Source organism: Vigna unguiculata, chromosome 2 (genome assembly GCF_004118075.2).
Source record: "Vigna unguiculata cultivar IT97K-499-35 chromosome 2, ASM411807v1, whole genome shotgun sequence".
Lineage (NCBI taxonomy): Eukaryota > Viridiplantae > Streptophyta > Magnoliopsida > Fabales > Fabaceae > Vigna > Vigna unguiculata.
The window spans coordinates 14,628,094-14,645,796 of record NC_040280.1 but is presented as its reverse complement, the minus strand read 5'-3'; the positions used below and the strand labels follow the sequence as shown (position 1 = coordinate 14,645,796).

The 17,703-nt window shown below is 35.8% G+C and overlaps 1 protein-coding gene across 1 annotated transcript in view; it reads left to right on the top strand.

Moving 5' to 3' along the window:
* Positions 1-3,416: 3,416 nt before the first annotated feature.
* The window catches only part of LOC114173675 (DExH-box ATP-dependent RNA helicase DExH5, mitochondrial-like), a 34,239-nt gene continuing 19,952 nt past the window's right edge, over positions 3,417-17,703 (top strand). Inside the window, exons 1-8 of the mRNA XM_028058192.1 lie at positions 3,417-3,665; positions 3,778-3,923; positions 4,136-4,223; positions 4,391-4,627; positions 8,807-8,902; positions 9,571-9,759; positions 9,860-10,019; positions 10,111-10,241. Coding sequence (XP_027913993.1) covers positions 3,528-3,665; positions 3,778-3,923; positions 4,136-4,223; positions 4,391-4,627; positions 8,807-8,902; positions 9,571-9,759; positions 9,860-10,019; positions 10,111-10,241 — 1,185 coding nt within the window. The 5' untranslated portion in view covers positions 3,417-3,527. The remainder of the gene's footprint in view (positions 3,666-3,777; positions 3,924-4,135; positions 4,224-4,390; positions 4,628-8,806; positions 8,903-9,570; positions 9,760-9,859; positions 10,020-10,110; positions 10,242-17,703) is intronic.

The following is a 17,703-nucleotide window of genomic DNA, read 5'->3' as shown; positions in this document are numbered from 1 at the left end:
ATAACTCACCCTTTTCTCCAAACAGTACTCATGCTCCTACCATACTTGTCCTCTTTTCTTTCCCCTTTTTATAACCTACTTAGATATACAAGTTCATCTCACTATACTTTATACTTATTTCTACTATACTTCAGATTACAGTACCACCATCCAACAAGACCATCTCAAGGTCCCATATTGCCTTCACCTAATTTTATGACTCCGAACTTCAATCAAATGCACTCATTTTTACACCAAGCTCCTACTGACACTTAACACTCGCTCAATCACAACAAGCACTCCCTCTGCAGTGTCACCTACGTCGCCTGGCGGCCAGCTTCGCGCCGCCAGGCGGTGCGTCAGTTTTGGAATTTCCCAGACCCCTCCTGCAACCAATTGCCCAGCCATTTTTCCACCTCTAAGAGTACACACAAAACTAATCCCAGCACAATCATCACACTTTAATTTATTGATCACCAATTCCTATGTCCAATTCATAGTAACACATTCCAATTCGTGATTTCTGATAACATACGCTCAACCCTAACTCATATTCATTGTTCCATTCATTTAACCTTCGATTAGGTGGTTATACCTACTGTTGATCATCATTACCCCTCTATAAGGATCACCACTGCCTTTTGCCCGATCAGATTTCACCCAGAATTCTAGAAAACCCAAAAACGAGTCAGATTGTCCCGCGCCGCCTGGCGGTTTAACCAGTCCCGCCAGGCGCTTCATCAACAAACCCAATAATTGGTTAAGACGCCTTGCGTCGCCTGGCGGTCGGGAATGTGCCGCCAGGCGGTTCCTCTTCCAAGAACCCAGAATACACCAATTCGCATGAGTCGCCTGGCGGTGGTTCATCACCCGCCAGGCGGTTTCTGGAAAATTCCAGAAAAACAGAATTTATGAAGGCTTTAACAGTACTCAAACAATCAATATACCATACAGTTACACACTTATAATTATATGCATAAAATTACTGAGTCCAGCTCCCCTAACCTGGAATTTCCTTTGCTTAATTTGAGTTGTGTGAGATATTCCAATGATCTCTATGTCTTCCCCCTTTTGATGTGGTCACTCAAACCTCACCAGAACCTCACTCAAACCTCACCAAACTATTGGCCTTTATGATCTGTTTTCCAGCCACCCAAGACTGCCTCTCAACTATCTAGGGTTCTTCCCAACCTTTCATATTCAATTCAAGGCCAAAATGCCAAAAACATAGTTTAATGTAAGTTCTCCAAGGTTCGAAGCCACAACCATGTAATCACCAAGTTTATATCAAACCATTTAACCAATTCATATTTCTTGCTAGGAATCACAATTCAATTATCATAATATACAAGAACATGTTTTCATAAATTTAGATAACAAAATCATAACATCAAAAGTTAGCATACATACGACTTGAACCCAAGTCCTCTCGCACAATCAAAGGGCTCTCAACCACATGAGCTAGCACTTTTCCACATCATACCAACCATAATTTAATATCATAATTATTACCCCTCCCGTATTTATTAATTAATTATTTATTTAATTAATTAAATTCTACGGGTCTTACAACATGGGCTTTGTTGTACTAGCGAATATGGTATACGTAAACATATGATTATGCTAACAAGTGAGAAATTACTTAGGCTTACTGTGTCATGACTATGGTTTACCCGAGGGTATGATTATGTTGACAAGTGGAGAGGCCACTTAGGCTTTATTATGCCGACGAGTGTGGTATACCCAGGCATATTATACAAGAATGAAGAAAAGATAATTTGTTAAAATAGTATCTCATTAAAACCCTACTTAATAAATAGTATGGAGAAAAATCCAAACTAAGAAAAAAGAGTACACATGTTCTTGTATATTTAATTGTAATAAACAATGTACATTCGATTGTAATAAATTTTTAAATGAGTGGCATTTGGTGTCCTTAGGACAAGTTTGCCTTTATTTATAAATAAAAAGACACACCCAAGTGTAAAGAACTTGGATTTTTTTATTTATTTATTTAAAGTAGTTTTAACTTTAAACTTTCACTCTTTATATTTGTTCTCCAATTTATGACACCCAACTTTTTGCTGAAATAATAATGAACTTGGACAACAAGAAAAACAAAGTAAAACCTTAATTAGATTTACCAAATAACATTTTTTGTGTTTGTACATGTTGATTTAATTTTTACTTTAACATTTAATTTTAAAAATAAAACTTTGTATTTTTTGTAAAGATCATTAAGCTCACATTTTTTTTTATTCTTGTTCACGTATGAGATATTGTGTTTTAGAGTACAAAATAAAACAACATATACTTAATTGAAAAATATCAAAAATTGAATATTCATAATTTCATTAATAAAAATTTAATTAAAAATATTTAAATTTATAAAGGACTAAAAACTTAATTATGCAACTTGTTATTTTACTTATATAAATAACGACTATGAAAGATAACAAACATACTATTCCAATTAACAGTACGAATTCTATTAATTTTTTTAAATACTTAGATAATAAGTTTTTAATAAAAATGTAATAAAATATATTAAAATTTATGAAATACTTAAAACTTAATTAATTTAAATTCTTACAATAAATATTTAGTTTTAAAAGAGATGGTAACTAATCTCATTCCAACTATAAAATAGAGAAACTCCGTGAATAATATACTTAACATCCCATTGTCCATTAAACTAATAAAATTAGTAAGCAATCTTGATAAAGAGACGAATATGTTCAAAGATAAAAATTAGATTAGATTTTGGTGTTAGTTTGGAGCAATCTAAATTACAGTATACATTTTATTGTGATAATAAAAAATAATAAAATTATGATTATAAAAATAAATATAAATAATTTTTATAATTTTATTATAAATAATTTCTATTTATTTTATAAACAATTTTAATTAATTATAAATAATTATTTTAATTTAAGAAAATTATTAAATTTAAAAAAATGGTATTTTAAAGAAAATTAAATTAAAAAAAATGTCAATTGGTAAGATAAGTATTTTAATTTAAAATAATAATTATATAATAAAAAATAAAATTAGAAAATAAATGAGAGTATATCTTAATTTAATTTAATTTAATTTAATATAATATAATATAATATAATAATATAGTTATCGAAAATATTACTTTTTGCGAGTCTTAATTTATATTTTACAGAATGTTCTCATTTATATATATATATATATATATATATATATATTAAGTATAGCAATCATTTTATTAAGGAACTAACAAATAAAGTTGTTGCTAAAAGAGGATGTTTTCTATGATGACTATGTATTTCCACTTCATTTTCTTTTTTTCAGTTTTTAGTAAATTAGATTTAAAATTTTTTGAGTGCTAGGTAAGAACATTTACCAAAAATAAAGATGTGATCATCAAATACAGAACCGTGCAGAATGGGCCGTGGATTTAGTAAAAATGATGACATAACAATTGTTTTTTTTTTCTGTTTTTCTATATTATTATCTTTTCTAACCTTTTCTAACAGTAAATATATTTTCTGAGACTGGGGCTTTTCTTGCCTTGCATGTCGCCTCGCATTCCATTTATCGCCATGGATTCTTCTCTTCCCGTTCATGTTGACAATGATGCTGACAAAGGGGTTAGTTGCGATGCTGACAAAGGGGTTAGTTGCGATGCTGAGAAAGGGACTTCTTCACTTCCAGTAAGATTACTTCCAATGCAGTGCTTTTTATCTGTTGTTGGCTTGCTCTTAGTGTGCTTTTAAAGTTGCATTGAAACTTTCTTGTTGTTTGTATTGGTAATTTGTTTTTTAGAGTGCTTTCCCCAACGAGGACTGGAAGCAGAAGTTAAACATGCTTTTGAATGATCAGAGTAAGCAAGAGTTGGTCTCCAGGGAGAAAAAAGATCGGCGTGATTTTCAGCAAATAGAGATTTTGGCCAGCAAAATGGGGTTGTACAGGTGATTTTTCCATTTGTGATTTTTCATTGTTTGGACGAGCTCATGCTAATTTGAAATTGAGTGTTAAAATTAGCCTATACACAAATTAATTAAATTTTTTTGTTTAACTTAATGAAAAGTCATCCTCATTTTTTTCTTGTTATTTTTCTCTCCTAGAAGTCTTAACCTGAATTCTGAGAGTTATAATTCTTGAATGCATTTATATATGGCAGTCATATGTATGCGAAGGTTGTTGTTGTCAGCAAAGTGCCTCTTCCAAACTACAGATATGATTTGGACGATAAACGCCCCCTCAGGGAGGTATGTTGACTTGTTACATATGTGATGTTGACTTTCCTGAATCATTTGAGGAGGATAAGCATTAATGAGTTTAGATAAAGTTTCTTATTGCTAATTTTATTTCACTGAAAAACTTACTAGCTATGTCTTTGAGAGACAGTTTCCTAAAGCTTCAAGAATTGACACAGGTGAACCTACCAACTGCTTTGTTAAGGCAAGTTGATGGATATCTTCAAGAATACCTAACCCACAAGTCAAGAAGGAAGGAAAGCTTTCCCGATTTGTGGTGTGCAACACCACGCGACAGCAGTGGTACAAATGAAGGGCTCTTTCGGCCACCTCAGTCACTATCATGCAGCAGGGCTGTAGTGGAGAAAATTCTCTGTCAGAGTTCACAAATGCATGATCAGCAAAGAGCTTGGCAGGTCATCTTCACTGAAATACACAATTATGGCCTTATTCTCATTCCGAGATAGACTTTATTTTCATATTTTATTTTATTTCTTTATGTTTTCTTCATAATTCAGATTTTAAGCAGTTTTTTGGCAGCTTCTAAGTTTGTTTATGATGGTGATACAAACCTTGTATTAGAAAAGAACATAAGAGAAAAATGTAAACATGCGACTCAGAATTATATATTATTTCACACTTTCTACAGAGAGTACAAGCATTGTATATATAAACTTTAAAGCCTATTGTTAGTGTGACAAACTAAGAAATAAAAGAACATCCACTTGAATAACTGAATGTTTTGCATCTCTCTAATAACCCCCTCAAACTCAAGGTAAGGGGATTTTTATAAACAAAATCCTTTACATTGAGTTTGGATTGTAAAAGCTCAAAACGACTAGAGAAAAGAGGCTTGGTGAGAGCATCTGCCCACTGGTCTAAACTTGGAATATGATAGACTTCAAGTTGTTTTGCTAACACTTGATCACGAACACAAAAGACATCAATCTCCATATGCTTTGTTTTATGTGCTATGGCCACAACACTTTGGTTGTTGAACAACACGATAGGCATAGCGAAAGGAATAGAAAGTTCCTTTAGTAGAGTTTGAAGCCAAAGAATTTAAGCAGAGGATTGAGCTAGACTGTGATACTCAACTTCAGGGCTTGATCTACCAATGACTCTCTGTTTGCAAGACCACCATGAAACAAGATTAGGACTTAAGTAGATAGCTGATCCAGAAGTGGATCCTCTATCATCAGTATTGGATGCCCAATCAACATCACTCATAGCTGTGATTGAAAGGTGTTGTCCTTTAGTTGCTGGTTGCATATGTAGACCATAGGAGACAGTTCCCTTAAGATATCGAAGTATTCTCTTAACAGCTGTCCAATGAGTAAAAAGAGGATACGTGAATTGGCAGACCTTATTGACAACATAATTGATGTTAGGTCTAGTGAGTGTAGCATATTGTAATGTCCCAACAACAGATTTGTATAAAGTTGGATCAGAAGACAAGTTTGATATTGTTTTGGACAGTTTGCAAGATGAGGCCAAAGGCGATGAAACAGGTTGGGGTTTTGTCATCTTGGTTTTATGCAGCAAATCTATGATATATTTACTTTGAGTCATCACAACAATTTATTTGCACAATAGTTAATTTCTATTCCCAAGAAATAATCAAATTTCCCAAGCTGTTTAAGAGAAAAATTGGAGTGCAGTTTTTGAGTGAGCTGCTGAATTAAAGGTGTAGATGTTCCTGATGATGATGATGTCATCAACATATACCAAAATGTAAACCGTTTGCAAATTATGTTGATAAGAAAATAAAGAAGGATCACACTTGTTGGACTGAAAACCATGTTGCAACAAAAGTTAACTTTAGTTTATCAAACCATTGTCTAGGAGCCTGTTTGAGGCCATAGATTGCCTTATTATGTCTGCAAACCAAAGACTTATCTGACACTTCAAATCCAGGTGGTTGAGTCATGTACACAGTCTCATCAAGAGTGCCATTGAGAAAGGCATTGTTAACATCTAAATGAAACAAATCCCATCCGTTAGTCAAAGCAATAGTAAAGATAATCCTAATGGTAATTGGTTTAATAGCAGGAGAAAATGTCTCATGAAAATCAAGCTCTTAAATTTGATTACATCCCTTTGCAACCAGTCTTATTTTATATTTATTCACAGTTCCATCAACATTTTCTTTTACTCAGAAACCCAGTTACAGCCAACTGATTTCAGAAGGTAGAGAGACCATATCCCAAGTAGGATTGAAGATGAGAGCATCACATTCTTGTTTCATGGCAGACCTCCAACTTGGATCTTTCTAAGCCTGTGTAACAGTGGATGGAGCAATATTAGTTAAAAACAACCTTGGTTTATGAATGCCCGATTTGGATCTTGTTTGCATAGAGTGTAAATTAAGAGGCCTAGACACATGCTGTTTTGTAGTATGAGTAGTGATAGGAACAATTGAGAACCAGGTTGAGACATATTTTCTAAATGGGTAGCCTAAGAGGAAACATTATGAAAATGAGTTGGAGGGGAGAGATTAGGAGTAAGACCGAAAGTTTGATTAGCCCAAGCTACGGTTTTTACCCTAGACCCATGTGTCTCCTTAGGGTCCATCTCCTCTAGGCCCAAAACCTTACACTACAACCCTAAGCCCAAAAGAAAACTTAGACTACTTGGCTCATTATACAAGGCCCAAAAGGAAAACCCTATACTACTAGGCCCATAAGACAAGGCCCAAAATAAACCTAATGTAATAAGAACTCATTGATGGCCCATGATGATAGGAGTTTGGGTCCACCTTCCACATATGACTCCAACTCTTCTTTAATGTGCTTGGCCATGGTTAGGGGTATGCCAAGTTTGTGAGACTTTCCAATAAAACAAGATGAACAAAAATTCACAATTTTATTGGATGGTTGAAATTTGCAAAGAGTCATAACAGTTTTTAAGACATGAGCATTTGGATGACCTAATCTAGCATGCCATAGATTGCTAGATTAAGAAATAGGGTTTACAAAAGATTTCGAGTTATCGACAATACTGGTAGTGGTGTAAGATTGTGGGATCTTTGACAAGGTAGGAGGAGAGCCAACATGAATGTTGAGGTTGAGGAAAGGAGTAAAGGCCATCAGATCCCACAACTCCTCTAGGAAGAATTTCATTTGGTGCCTGAGATTTAACAGTGGAATAGTGAGGAAAAAACTCAAAATAGACACCATTAGTAAAGCAAATTTATCGACACTAAGTAAATTTTTGGTAATTGACGGAACATGCAACAAATTATGAAGTTATCAGAGTGGTGGGATTAGTGGAATGCTTAAAACAAGACCCAGAACCAAGGACTTGCAAACCTTCACCATTGCCGATATAGATTTGATCAGGTCTGTCAAAATGATCAAATTGCTGAATGTTATGAGAATCTCCTGTCACATGAAAAGATGCATCAGTTTTTCATTAAATTTCTTACAAATAATTTTCTCAAATAGCACTAGATGATAACATGACAGTTGACATGTGGCCTGACATTTATGCTGTCAGCTGAATTACACTTTTGGTCCCTCCATTATCATAACTGTTAGATATTGTTTGATATTATTAAGATATTGTTAGATATTGATAACCACAATATCAAACAATATCTTCTATTTAATCTTTTTATTTTCAGTTACTCTTTTTACTTGTACTTTTCTCTATTATAAATAGATTACCCTATGTGTGGTTTATACACAAGGGAGATTAATCTCAATCCCTATTTTCTTTATTCTCAACAATAACCATAAAGGAAAGGAACCAAGACCGTAATTAAGGCATGGCAGTATTGTGTTAGGAAACACGACAATTGTGATGTTAACATCTTTATCACATTATCAAAATCAGTTAATATTTAATAGAATGATAAAAGAAAGCCGAAATCACATTATATCAGAACAGTGGTTGAAAGATCTAATTTGTACAATTGGAATATGCAGGACCAAAATCATGTAATTGTGATACTTGAAAGATTAAAAGTGCAGTTAAGTCAAATTTTTAATTTATAAAAAGCTTAGGTTAGAAAGTCAAAATATAATATTCTTAGTAGTTGACAAGAACAATAGATGGGATGGAGATCCAACATAACATAATTTTACCTTTTAACAGAAGTCTTGAATCATAACTATGTAATAGTAACTATGATTTTTCTTTTTCCTTTTTATCAAACGGGTTCTACTTTTGGGAAATTCTATTTTTTTATTACAATTTATAAAATATGTCTTTATCTGGTTCTAGTTTACTTCTTTTTAAGTATTGACATCTCTATATTCTATCCACTTGGGCCTGATCTAAGCTGATACTTCTGTTGCATATCTTCTTAGGTTTCTTTACCCTGTCAATGGATTTTATGTGGATCTTTTATAGATATAGTTTGAAGCAACCTCTAACTGCTAGGAATCATTTGCCAAAGATTGACCTTAATTTTTGTGATAATGAGTTAAAAGAATGTATTGGTCCTCGGTGCCTTGGTGGTCATTGTTTTATGTATTTCATCCAGAAAACAAAACTACTGTTTTTTATGCTTCAGTTAGCTATTCTTTACTCCTATCTGTACAAATTCTTGAAGATAAAAGGTCTTTTAATGTTGTATCCATCCATTTCAGGAATCTCCAGATGGAAGAAAAATTCTGGAATTTCGTAGCAGTCTACCTGCTTATAAAGAGAAGGAAGCAATATTATCAGCCATATCAAGGACTCAGGTTTGCTGAAATAATATATTTTTTTAATACTTAGTGACAAACGACTACACCTTATTGATATTGGAAGCCCCTCTTATTTTCACTTGGATACTAATTTGTTAGAGTCATTGTATTTGATTGGTAAATCTGTTTCGGTGTGTACAGATTTTTTTTGCCTTATTTTCTTTTATTTTAAGAGTGTTATAAGGCCCAACTAATGCCAAACCCAACCTTTTTAAAAGACTAATTGAACTTTTAAAAGACAAGGACCAAAATGAATCTAATTGAAATGGTAAAAGACTAAAAGTATCAAATAGTCTAACAGATTGTAATTGTAGTATAATATATATACTAAACAAATATGTGCTTATTATTTTATTTATTTATATGTTGGTAAACATTTATCCTTTGCAAATGTTTACATTATTTCTAATGCTTACATTATTTCTAACGACTTTCTTTTTTGAAATCTGTTTTCTTATGGTCGGCCCTTACTTATTAAACAATCTTTCTAAAGTTCTAGAGTGAATGTTAGATGCATACTCAAGATGCTTCAACGAGTCACATCTTCCATCTAACTTGATAGTTATATCATTGAAAAGTAAATCGTGCTTTGTTCTTTTAATTTGAATCTTTTTAATGCTTGGCTTCTCAAATTCAATTATAATTATTATTTACATATTTTTCAGGTACTTATCATATCAGGTGAAACAGGTTGTGGAAAGACAACACAAGTTCCACAGTTTATCCTAGAATCTGAGATAGAATTAGTTCGTGGAGCTGTGTGTAATATCATTTGCACACAACCAAGACGCATTGCAGCAATTTCTGTTTCTGAAAGAGTTGCCTATGAAAGAGGAGAGAAATTGGGTGAAACTGTGAGTTTTAATAACTGTTCCAATGTAATAATTGTCTTTGTTTTGTAGTACGTTGGATTTTAAAGTTTCTATCTCCTTCTTTTGACTTCTTTTGTGAAAGGTTGGATATAAAGTTAGACTGGAGGGCATGCAAGGGAGAGATACCCATCTTCTCTTCTGCACCACAGGCATCTTATTAAGAAGATTACTAGATGATAAAAAATTAAAAGGCATAACTCATATTATTGTTGATGAAATTCATGAGCGTGGAATGAATGAAGGTAGATTTTTGAACTTCATGGTGTATTTTTACGTTTTTGGAAGATTATTTATGATAATATTATTGCAATATTTTTTTTTTCTCTGTGACAGACTTTTTGCTTGTTGTCCTTAAAGATCTTCTAGCTTGCAGACCAGAACTGAAACTGATTTTAATGAGTGCTACCCTTGATGCTGAGCTCTTCTCTTCATATTTTAATAATGCTTCAACTATGAAGATACCGGTATGTTACATAAAATGAATGCCAGCTTGTTTATGTTGTCAAAGAGATAATTATATCACTAGGAATTTAGTCTAATTGATAGATCATGAATCTTAGTGACAAAGCAGTAATTTATCTATAACATCTAACCTGTAAAATGTCTTTTATTATTAATCAGTAATGATTTAGTGAGTTACATTACTCAAGCATTTATACAATTAGATAGCTTGAGCTGCAATCTTGTTTTAAAATCTCTAACTGTTCGACAACAGGCTTCACATGTTCTAACTTCTAACAGAATGACAGCTGGCTGGCTTTTTTCATATGCATAACCTCAGTTACCGTAGTAAGAAAGAGATATGTTCTAAAAAAGTGAGGAGACCAAACCTGACCCACTAATCCATAATCCTTAACCCTATAATAGGGCAAATCGTCTATCTTTGAAGAAGTCAGGACAAATGAAAGTTGGTGCTAGAAAATTGTCCGGAGTTTAACATGAGATCTAGTGTCAAACCCAACTAGTTTTTCAACACATTGATTACTCTCTTTAAAAATATGTGAAAAATGAATACACAGTATTATTATCTACAAATCAATTCAACCATCTATTACAAAGATCCCCAAGAGTGATAGAAGTATTAGACCGACTTTATATAACAATTTGAGAGTCACACTCAATTCACAGATTAGTCCAACCTTTGGAGATAGCAACTTCCATTGCCAGAATCACATCCTATCACTTCAGCATATGATGCATTATGAACACCAAGATACAAAGAGAAACAACCCACAATTGAAGCATGATGTTCTCTAAACATAACCCTACAACTGGAAACACAAGAGAACCTTTAGTCATCCCATTAGTATCGCATTTAAACTAACGACAAAGAAGAGGAAGCCAACAAATATTAGCACAGGATGCAAGCGGTTATGTTCCTTCCTTTTCTGCTTATAACCACTGCAAAATTCAATTGGAAGAATTACTGAACTATTTGTCTTGGTATGCTTCCATTGAGTCATGCCTCTTTGGTTAAGGATACCATGATCATTTGTAGAAGTTGGTCAACACTATTCCCACTAAAAATAAATTTCAGTGGAAAAACTTGACTTCTAGTATTGTACTTTTTAGGCCAGTCAGTTGAACAAGATGTCTTAGATGTATTCAAATCCTTCAAGACACACTATTCTTTATACAAAAAGGCCCAAAATGTTTTTGCTGGTAACATTCAACATCTCTTTTATGCAACTGAAAGAGTTGCTAGCTCAAATAAAGCAATCATTATATGATTTCATATATAGCAAAGGCTCGAGCTATGGTAAAAAACCTTAAAGGATTTCATGTGGCTAAGTAATTGGAGGATATGAAAGAAATTCTTGATAAGTTATACATGGTTTGAGAAGTCTACTCTCAAATTAAGGAATGGGAGATTATGAAAACACTGAAAACACAAGAAACAAGGGTTGAATTTTGTTTTTAAAATTTTTTTGGCACTTTTTGCAAATATTGTTTGATAGGGAAATGTGAAATGATTGTTTTATATATTAATCAATCAGTCGATGGTAGTTGCGTCCAGTGAAGGTTTTTTTATTTTTATCAACAAATGATTATTATTAGTATTTTGGTAGTGGGGAGAGTTGAACTCACAACCTCCCACCTTCCCTTCCAAATAGTGTTATCAAATTTTGGCTATGGCAGCGCCATGGTAGAAACCAGTAACGGATTTCCAAGCTGCCGCCACAAAAAGCTGGTGGCGAATCTGATTTTTCGTGGTGGTCCATAGCGATCACTTTTTGCATAGAGGCTGGCGAATGCGGAACGGAAATGGTGGTAAAGAACATAGTGGAGAAAGAAGAAGACGGAGAGAGACCAGTGGGACAAGAAACTAGGCAACGATGGTGCAACATTTGTGGAGAAGAGAAACCAGGACAACAAGGTTATATTTATTTTCTAGGGTTTAAAACACATGGATTGGGGCAACCCCAATAAAATTTAATTTAACCTAATATGCACACCTGGACAACATGGTAAAAAAGGATTTAAAACACATGATAAAAATGTGGGCTAGGCCCAATAAAATTCATTTAACCTAGTAGACACACGTTTAAACACACGCTCTCATTCTTCTTCAGCCTCCTTTTACCTTTGTTGTTACTGTCACACAGCCAAGCCAACAACTGCTGTAATCACTTGCGTTATTATTATTTGAATTTCTAGACATAATATCATTACTTTTTCATTAAAATTATATGTGGTGTCATTGCCATAACCCATTATGGTTTCTGTTATAACTTTTCAAAGGATGTTTGGGTTTCCGATATGTTCCGTTATCCTATATCGATAACACTGCATCCAAACTTGTCAAACCAATGTTATAACTTCCAAGTGTTAGTGGGGGAAGTTGAATCCACAACCTCTCCCACCCTCTCTTACAACTTTACCACTAAGCCATCTTCTAACTTTGCTTGTTTAAAAAAGTTCTCATTGCTCCTCTTCTTCAAAAGACTTTCCTTCTAAGTTTAATATAGATGAAAATAACATACAATGTAAAGAGATAAGAAAGAAGAGAGAACAAACACTATTTTTATGTTGATTCATATGACCACGCAAACTACGGGTGGCAAAACAGGCTGGGCTTGATGGGCCAGCCTGTCAGCCTATTCAAAGTGGGCGGGCCGGGTTGAGAATTTCAAATCATCAACTTGTTTTGGCCCGGCCCATCCAACTCGTCAATTTGATTGGGCAAAATGCGAGCTAGCCCACAGTTGAGATGGGCCGGGCCGAGATGACGGTTCAAATAGGCTGGGACAGGTAGACGACTGAGACATGGCAAGATGGTTGGGCCAACGGACAAGATGGGCCGAGCTAGGCCCAAGGCTGAGACCGGCCGTTCTAGGACCATAGTCGAGCTGAGCCAGCCCAGGCCCACAACCAAGCTGGGCCGAATCAGGTGCACGACCGAGACAGGATTATCGGGCCTGCGATCGATACATGGGTTACCTAGGCCCATAGACGGGTCGGCCCGGGTCAACGACCAAGATGGGTTTTCCGACAGCAAGTACGAGCTAGCCCAGACTGAAGTCCGAGACAATTCGGCCCGTGGCCACTCCTAAGACGGGCCGACAGTCAAGATGGGACGACCTTGGACAATGTCTGAGATGTGCAGGCTTCATCCAATGGCAGAAACGGGCCGCTTGGGCCCATGTCTGGTTTAGGCTGATGGTCGAGGTGGGCTGACCTGGGAGGACGATTGAGACGTGGCGGCCTAGGCCAACGATCGAGACTGGTCGGCCAGGCTGAAGATCGAGACACTTTGGGCCGACTGTTGGGACGGGCCAGCCTGAACCATCAGCAGATGTGGTCTGGCTCAAACTAACGCCCTAGACCGGTTGACTCGACAACCAATTTTTCAGATCGGGCTGATTGATGAGATGGATGGTCTAAGGCTAATTGTCGAGACTGGCCAACCTAAAACAAAAGTTTAATAATATATTTAAAAAAATAATATATATTTCATGTTTAGAAAGGAAGTTCATTGGTTGGCCCTAACCTACAGGGCTTTTGTGTGCTTTTTGGCCATGTGGGCTTTTTTAATTGGGGGCTTTTTGGCCTTATGAGCTCTTTTGGTCCCAACCCACGTGGGTCAGTGCCAAGCCTGTGAACTGGGCCAAATTGACAGCTCTACCTGTAATTGAGTTCCCCTAAGTAGACTAATATTGGGAAGAACAATGCGAGTCTTTGAGCTCATGGACGCTCCTGTCTAACCCCTTGATTATTGTTGGGGAATGTAGCCACTCCTGACTAAATCCTTGAGCACTCTTTTAACAAACCATTGTTGGTTCAACCAAGTGTTCTTTCACAAGCCACTCCTAGCTTAACTTGAGTATTCTTTTGATTCTCGGCCACTGTCGGTTGGCTTTGTTTAAGTATTCTTTCTACAAGCCACTTTTGGCTTAACCAAGTATTCTTTAACAAGTCACTTGTAGTTCAAGGAAGTATTTTTTGAACAATAGTTGCTCTTAGCTAATAACTATGTATTCTTTGCCAAATGGTCACTCTTGTCTAAGATAGATAGTTGGTATGTTTGGTGGTCACAAATCACACTTTAACTCACTAGAGAGGTTGATCATCTTTTGATGCATGTAGTATTGATACTCTCCTCTAGCTTGCTGATTGAACATGAACAATGTTCTTCTTTGAAACCTTAGTAGGCTCAAAAGCTTTTGCAATGTTTTGGCACTATACGAAGTGGTTTCCCTCTTTCTTCTTCTTAAATAGGTCTATATCAAATTTGGTGAAAGTAGTTGTTGTCAAACCGTTTGTGGCCATTGAACAACGTTAGCTCTTTTTGAATGCCTTACTTTTTTCTGAAGAGTATGATAATGATTATGTATTTAATGCAGTCGTGGTAGCAATAAATGCACTTTTCTTTTTTAAGCAACATCCTAATTGCTAGATGTACTTTTCTTGTTCTTGGGCAGTGTGCATTTCTTTGGTTTGTCTTAAAAAGTAGTGCCTTATGAAGAATATAGCTCTCCTAGAGTTGACAATGGTTAGTTCAGAGATTTGGTGAAGAAAAACAACTTTTGCTATTTATCAACGAGATCTTCTGATGTGACTTGTTCCTTGTCTAATGGTATACATTCCCTACAACATAGAATAAGCATTTATGTGTCTTCATTTGCTATGAGGTTAGCTTACATTTATATGCTTATCAGCTAAGTATATCTGTGCTATAGTAGATGTAAACTAAGATTGGAGAGAGTTGTTACATCTGTTAGATGAAGCATTTGTATCTTTCATTATCTGTGGTCGAGATAAGTTCATCGTCTTTCAAACAGAGTAATCATGTTTTTATACTTGGCTATTTTTATCACTTAATCAAAATCATAGGGTGACATACTTTTTCTCTAACAGAGATCATAACAACCCCGTGGAAGAGGTCGTAGCACCCTATGGAAGTGGAGGTTGTAGCAATTTAAGAGCATGTGGTGACAAGAGTGGACGTTCCCAATGTCCATACTACAATAGAATTGGTCATACCTAAGAAAGTTGTTACTCCTTACAAGGTTTTTCTCTACCATTCATATGGATATTTTGAGACCAAGTCGTGTCACATCTTTTGGTTTTGGATATTTTGTAACCTTCATTGTTGAATGTTCTTCTTCTTATCCTCACAGTATTCTCGGGCCAATCCACTTGTCCCCACACACAACAACAAAATGACATTGTAGAGAGGAAGAATTGTCATGTCACAAAAATGACACTCTCCCTAATGTTGGATACAAATATTGCTATGCATATTTGGGGAGATTCAATTCTCATTGCTTGTGTTTTAACATAAATAGTCCCTTCTTCTGCTCATGAAAATCAAATTCCTCGCTATATTATTTTTCGAAAATAAGCCTTTATTTCTTGTCTCTCGAAGGGTGTTTGGCAATACATTTTTCCGGTCATAATATCCTTCTAACTTTAGACACTTTCTACAAAGGCTATTAATTGTGTTTTCATGAGATACTCACCTTAAAAAATGATACAAATGTTATTACAACTATCCAAAGATATTATATGTTGGTAATTGGTTGATGTTGCTTTGTTTTATGGACACACCTTTTTTCTCATCCTCCATGGAAAGTCTTGCTTCCATTCAACGGGTTCTCCTTGTTCCATCCAGTTAAAATGTAATGTTATTTTATTACTTTAATAATTCTTTTCTAATGTTATTTTATCATTATTATTATTGTTTTATTACTACTTGTGTATATACTTGACTTTAGGGTACGTGCGCCTTGCCTTATTTTTTAGCTTGTATGTATGCATCTATAAGAAGCACACAATGTAGGTTGAATACATTGCTTTGCCCCAATCTTATTTATTGAAGTTGGTATTGGAGCGGGTATGATCCCACTTTATCTTCTCCTACATTGTCTCCTGTTGTCACCAACATAACTGTTGACATCACTGCTGTTATTTGCAGCTGTTTCTCCACCACTCTCCACCACCATTTCATCATCATTTGAAGTTATGGTTAGGTGTGTCTTGAGGAGTGTTGTAAGTCCCACATCGACTAGAGATAAGGCCAATTTAGAGTATATTTGTGGGTGCAAACATTACCTTACAGACAGGTTTTATGAGGTTTAGTTAGACTTTAAGTTCACTTCTTAACATGGTATTACAAGCCAGTTTTGTAGGGTTGAGTTAGGCTTACAAGTCCACTTCTTAACAAGGAGCATGACCTAACCCCGATTGTCTCATGACCTAACCTCGATTGTCTCATGACCAATTGATCGTCCACGTACTTATACTGTGCGTCTAGTCTTTGGTGCATGTTCTCCACTTGTCGCTTTCCCATTGCCGAAATCACTCCACGACACCTCTGTCTGTCTTGATGTCTACTTCTGCCTCTATCTTCACCCCATTTAAATATTTCTATGCCCGTTGGTGTTGGGACATGATCTCCCTCACACTCTAAGGGTTCCCTCTTTTCTAAAGATTTTGAATGGGACAATTCTGAAGATATTCCTAATTACTACGGAGATATTGAGAATATTTTTCATCCTAATAATATCTATTTAGAACATTATGTAGTTATTTGTGGAAGATTACGCCCAAGTTGTCGTGGGTACTTTTATTGGGCTTGGGTTTTTAACCTAAAACCCATTGATCTATGTTCGTGAGCCAACATTTGGGAGGGGAATGGATGAGATGTGGAAAAACAAAGATTTAACCGATTGTATGATCTTGCTTGATTATCTGCATATTTTATCTTTTTTGCAATCACACGTGGAATTTGAAATGGAGGTGTTGTGTGAAATCTTGGAATCACAGGATTCCATTATCTTGATTGCAATTTGAACTACATTCGGTGGTAGACTACGGTAATATTGTGACAATGGTTGTCTAACAACATGGGAAGACAGAGCAATATTCACTCTCATATTGTAGAAGTAATTAGTATATCTAGGCAATCATGATGTGTAAGCTAGGAGGTTGAGTGTTGGATAACCTCTAACCTAGCACCTAGTTGCAGCCTTTAATGTTTCAACTTCTTTGTATCTCCTTCATCATATATATAAATATCAGGAACAGTAGAGGGGACTAATTAAGCCTTCAAACATATTTTGTGTGTTTTAATCTCAACTTGGTATCAGAGCGGGTCGATCCCGCTCTGGTTTCCGTCTGGTCTGTCCACCGGCACTTGTTGCCATCGTCCGCGGCTGTCCGCCGCCATCCATCACTGTTAATCACTGTCTGTAGCTGTTCACTGCCATAAAACACTATCCAAAGCTACCCACTGTCACTGTTCACAAAATCGTCACTGTCTACCACTGTTCCGCCGCTGTTCGCCACTGTTCGCCGCCGGCTGCCGTCTCCCGCCACCTCAGTTTTCGCTGGCGACCACTGGATCTAGAGCGCCTCTCCGAGCGACAGCCACCCCCACCGGTGCCGGAACCGGCCTCCCGTCCACGCGCCGCCACGTGCCCC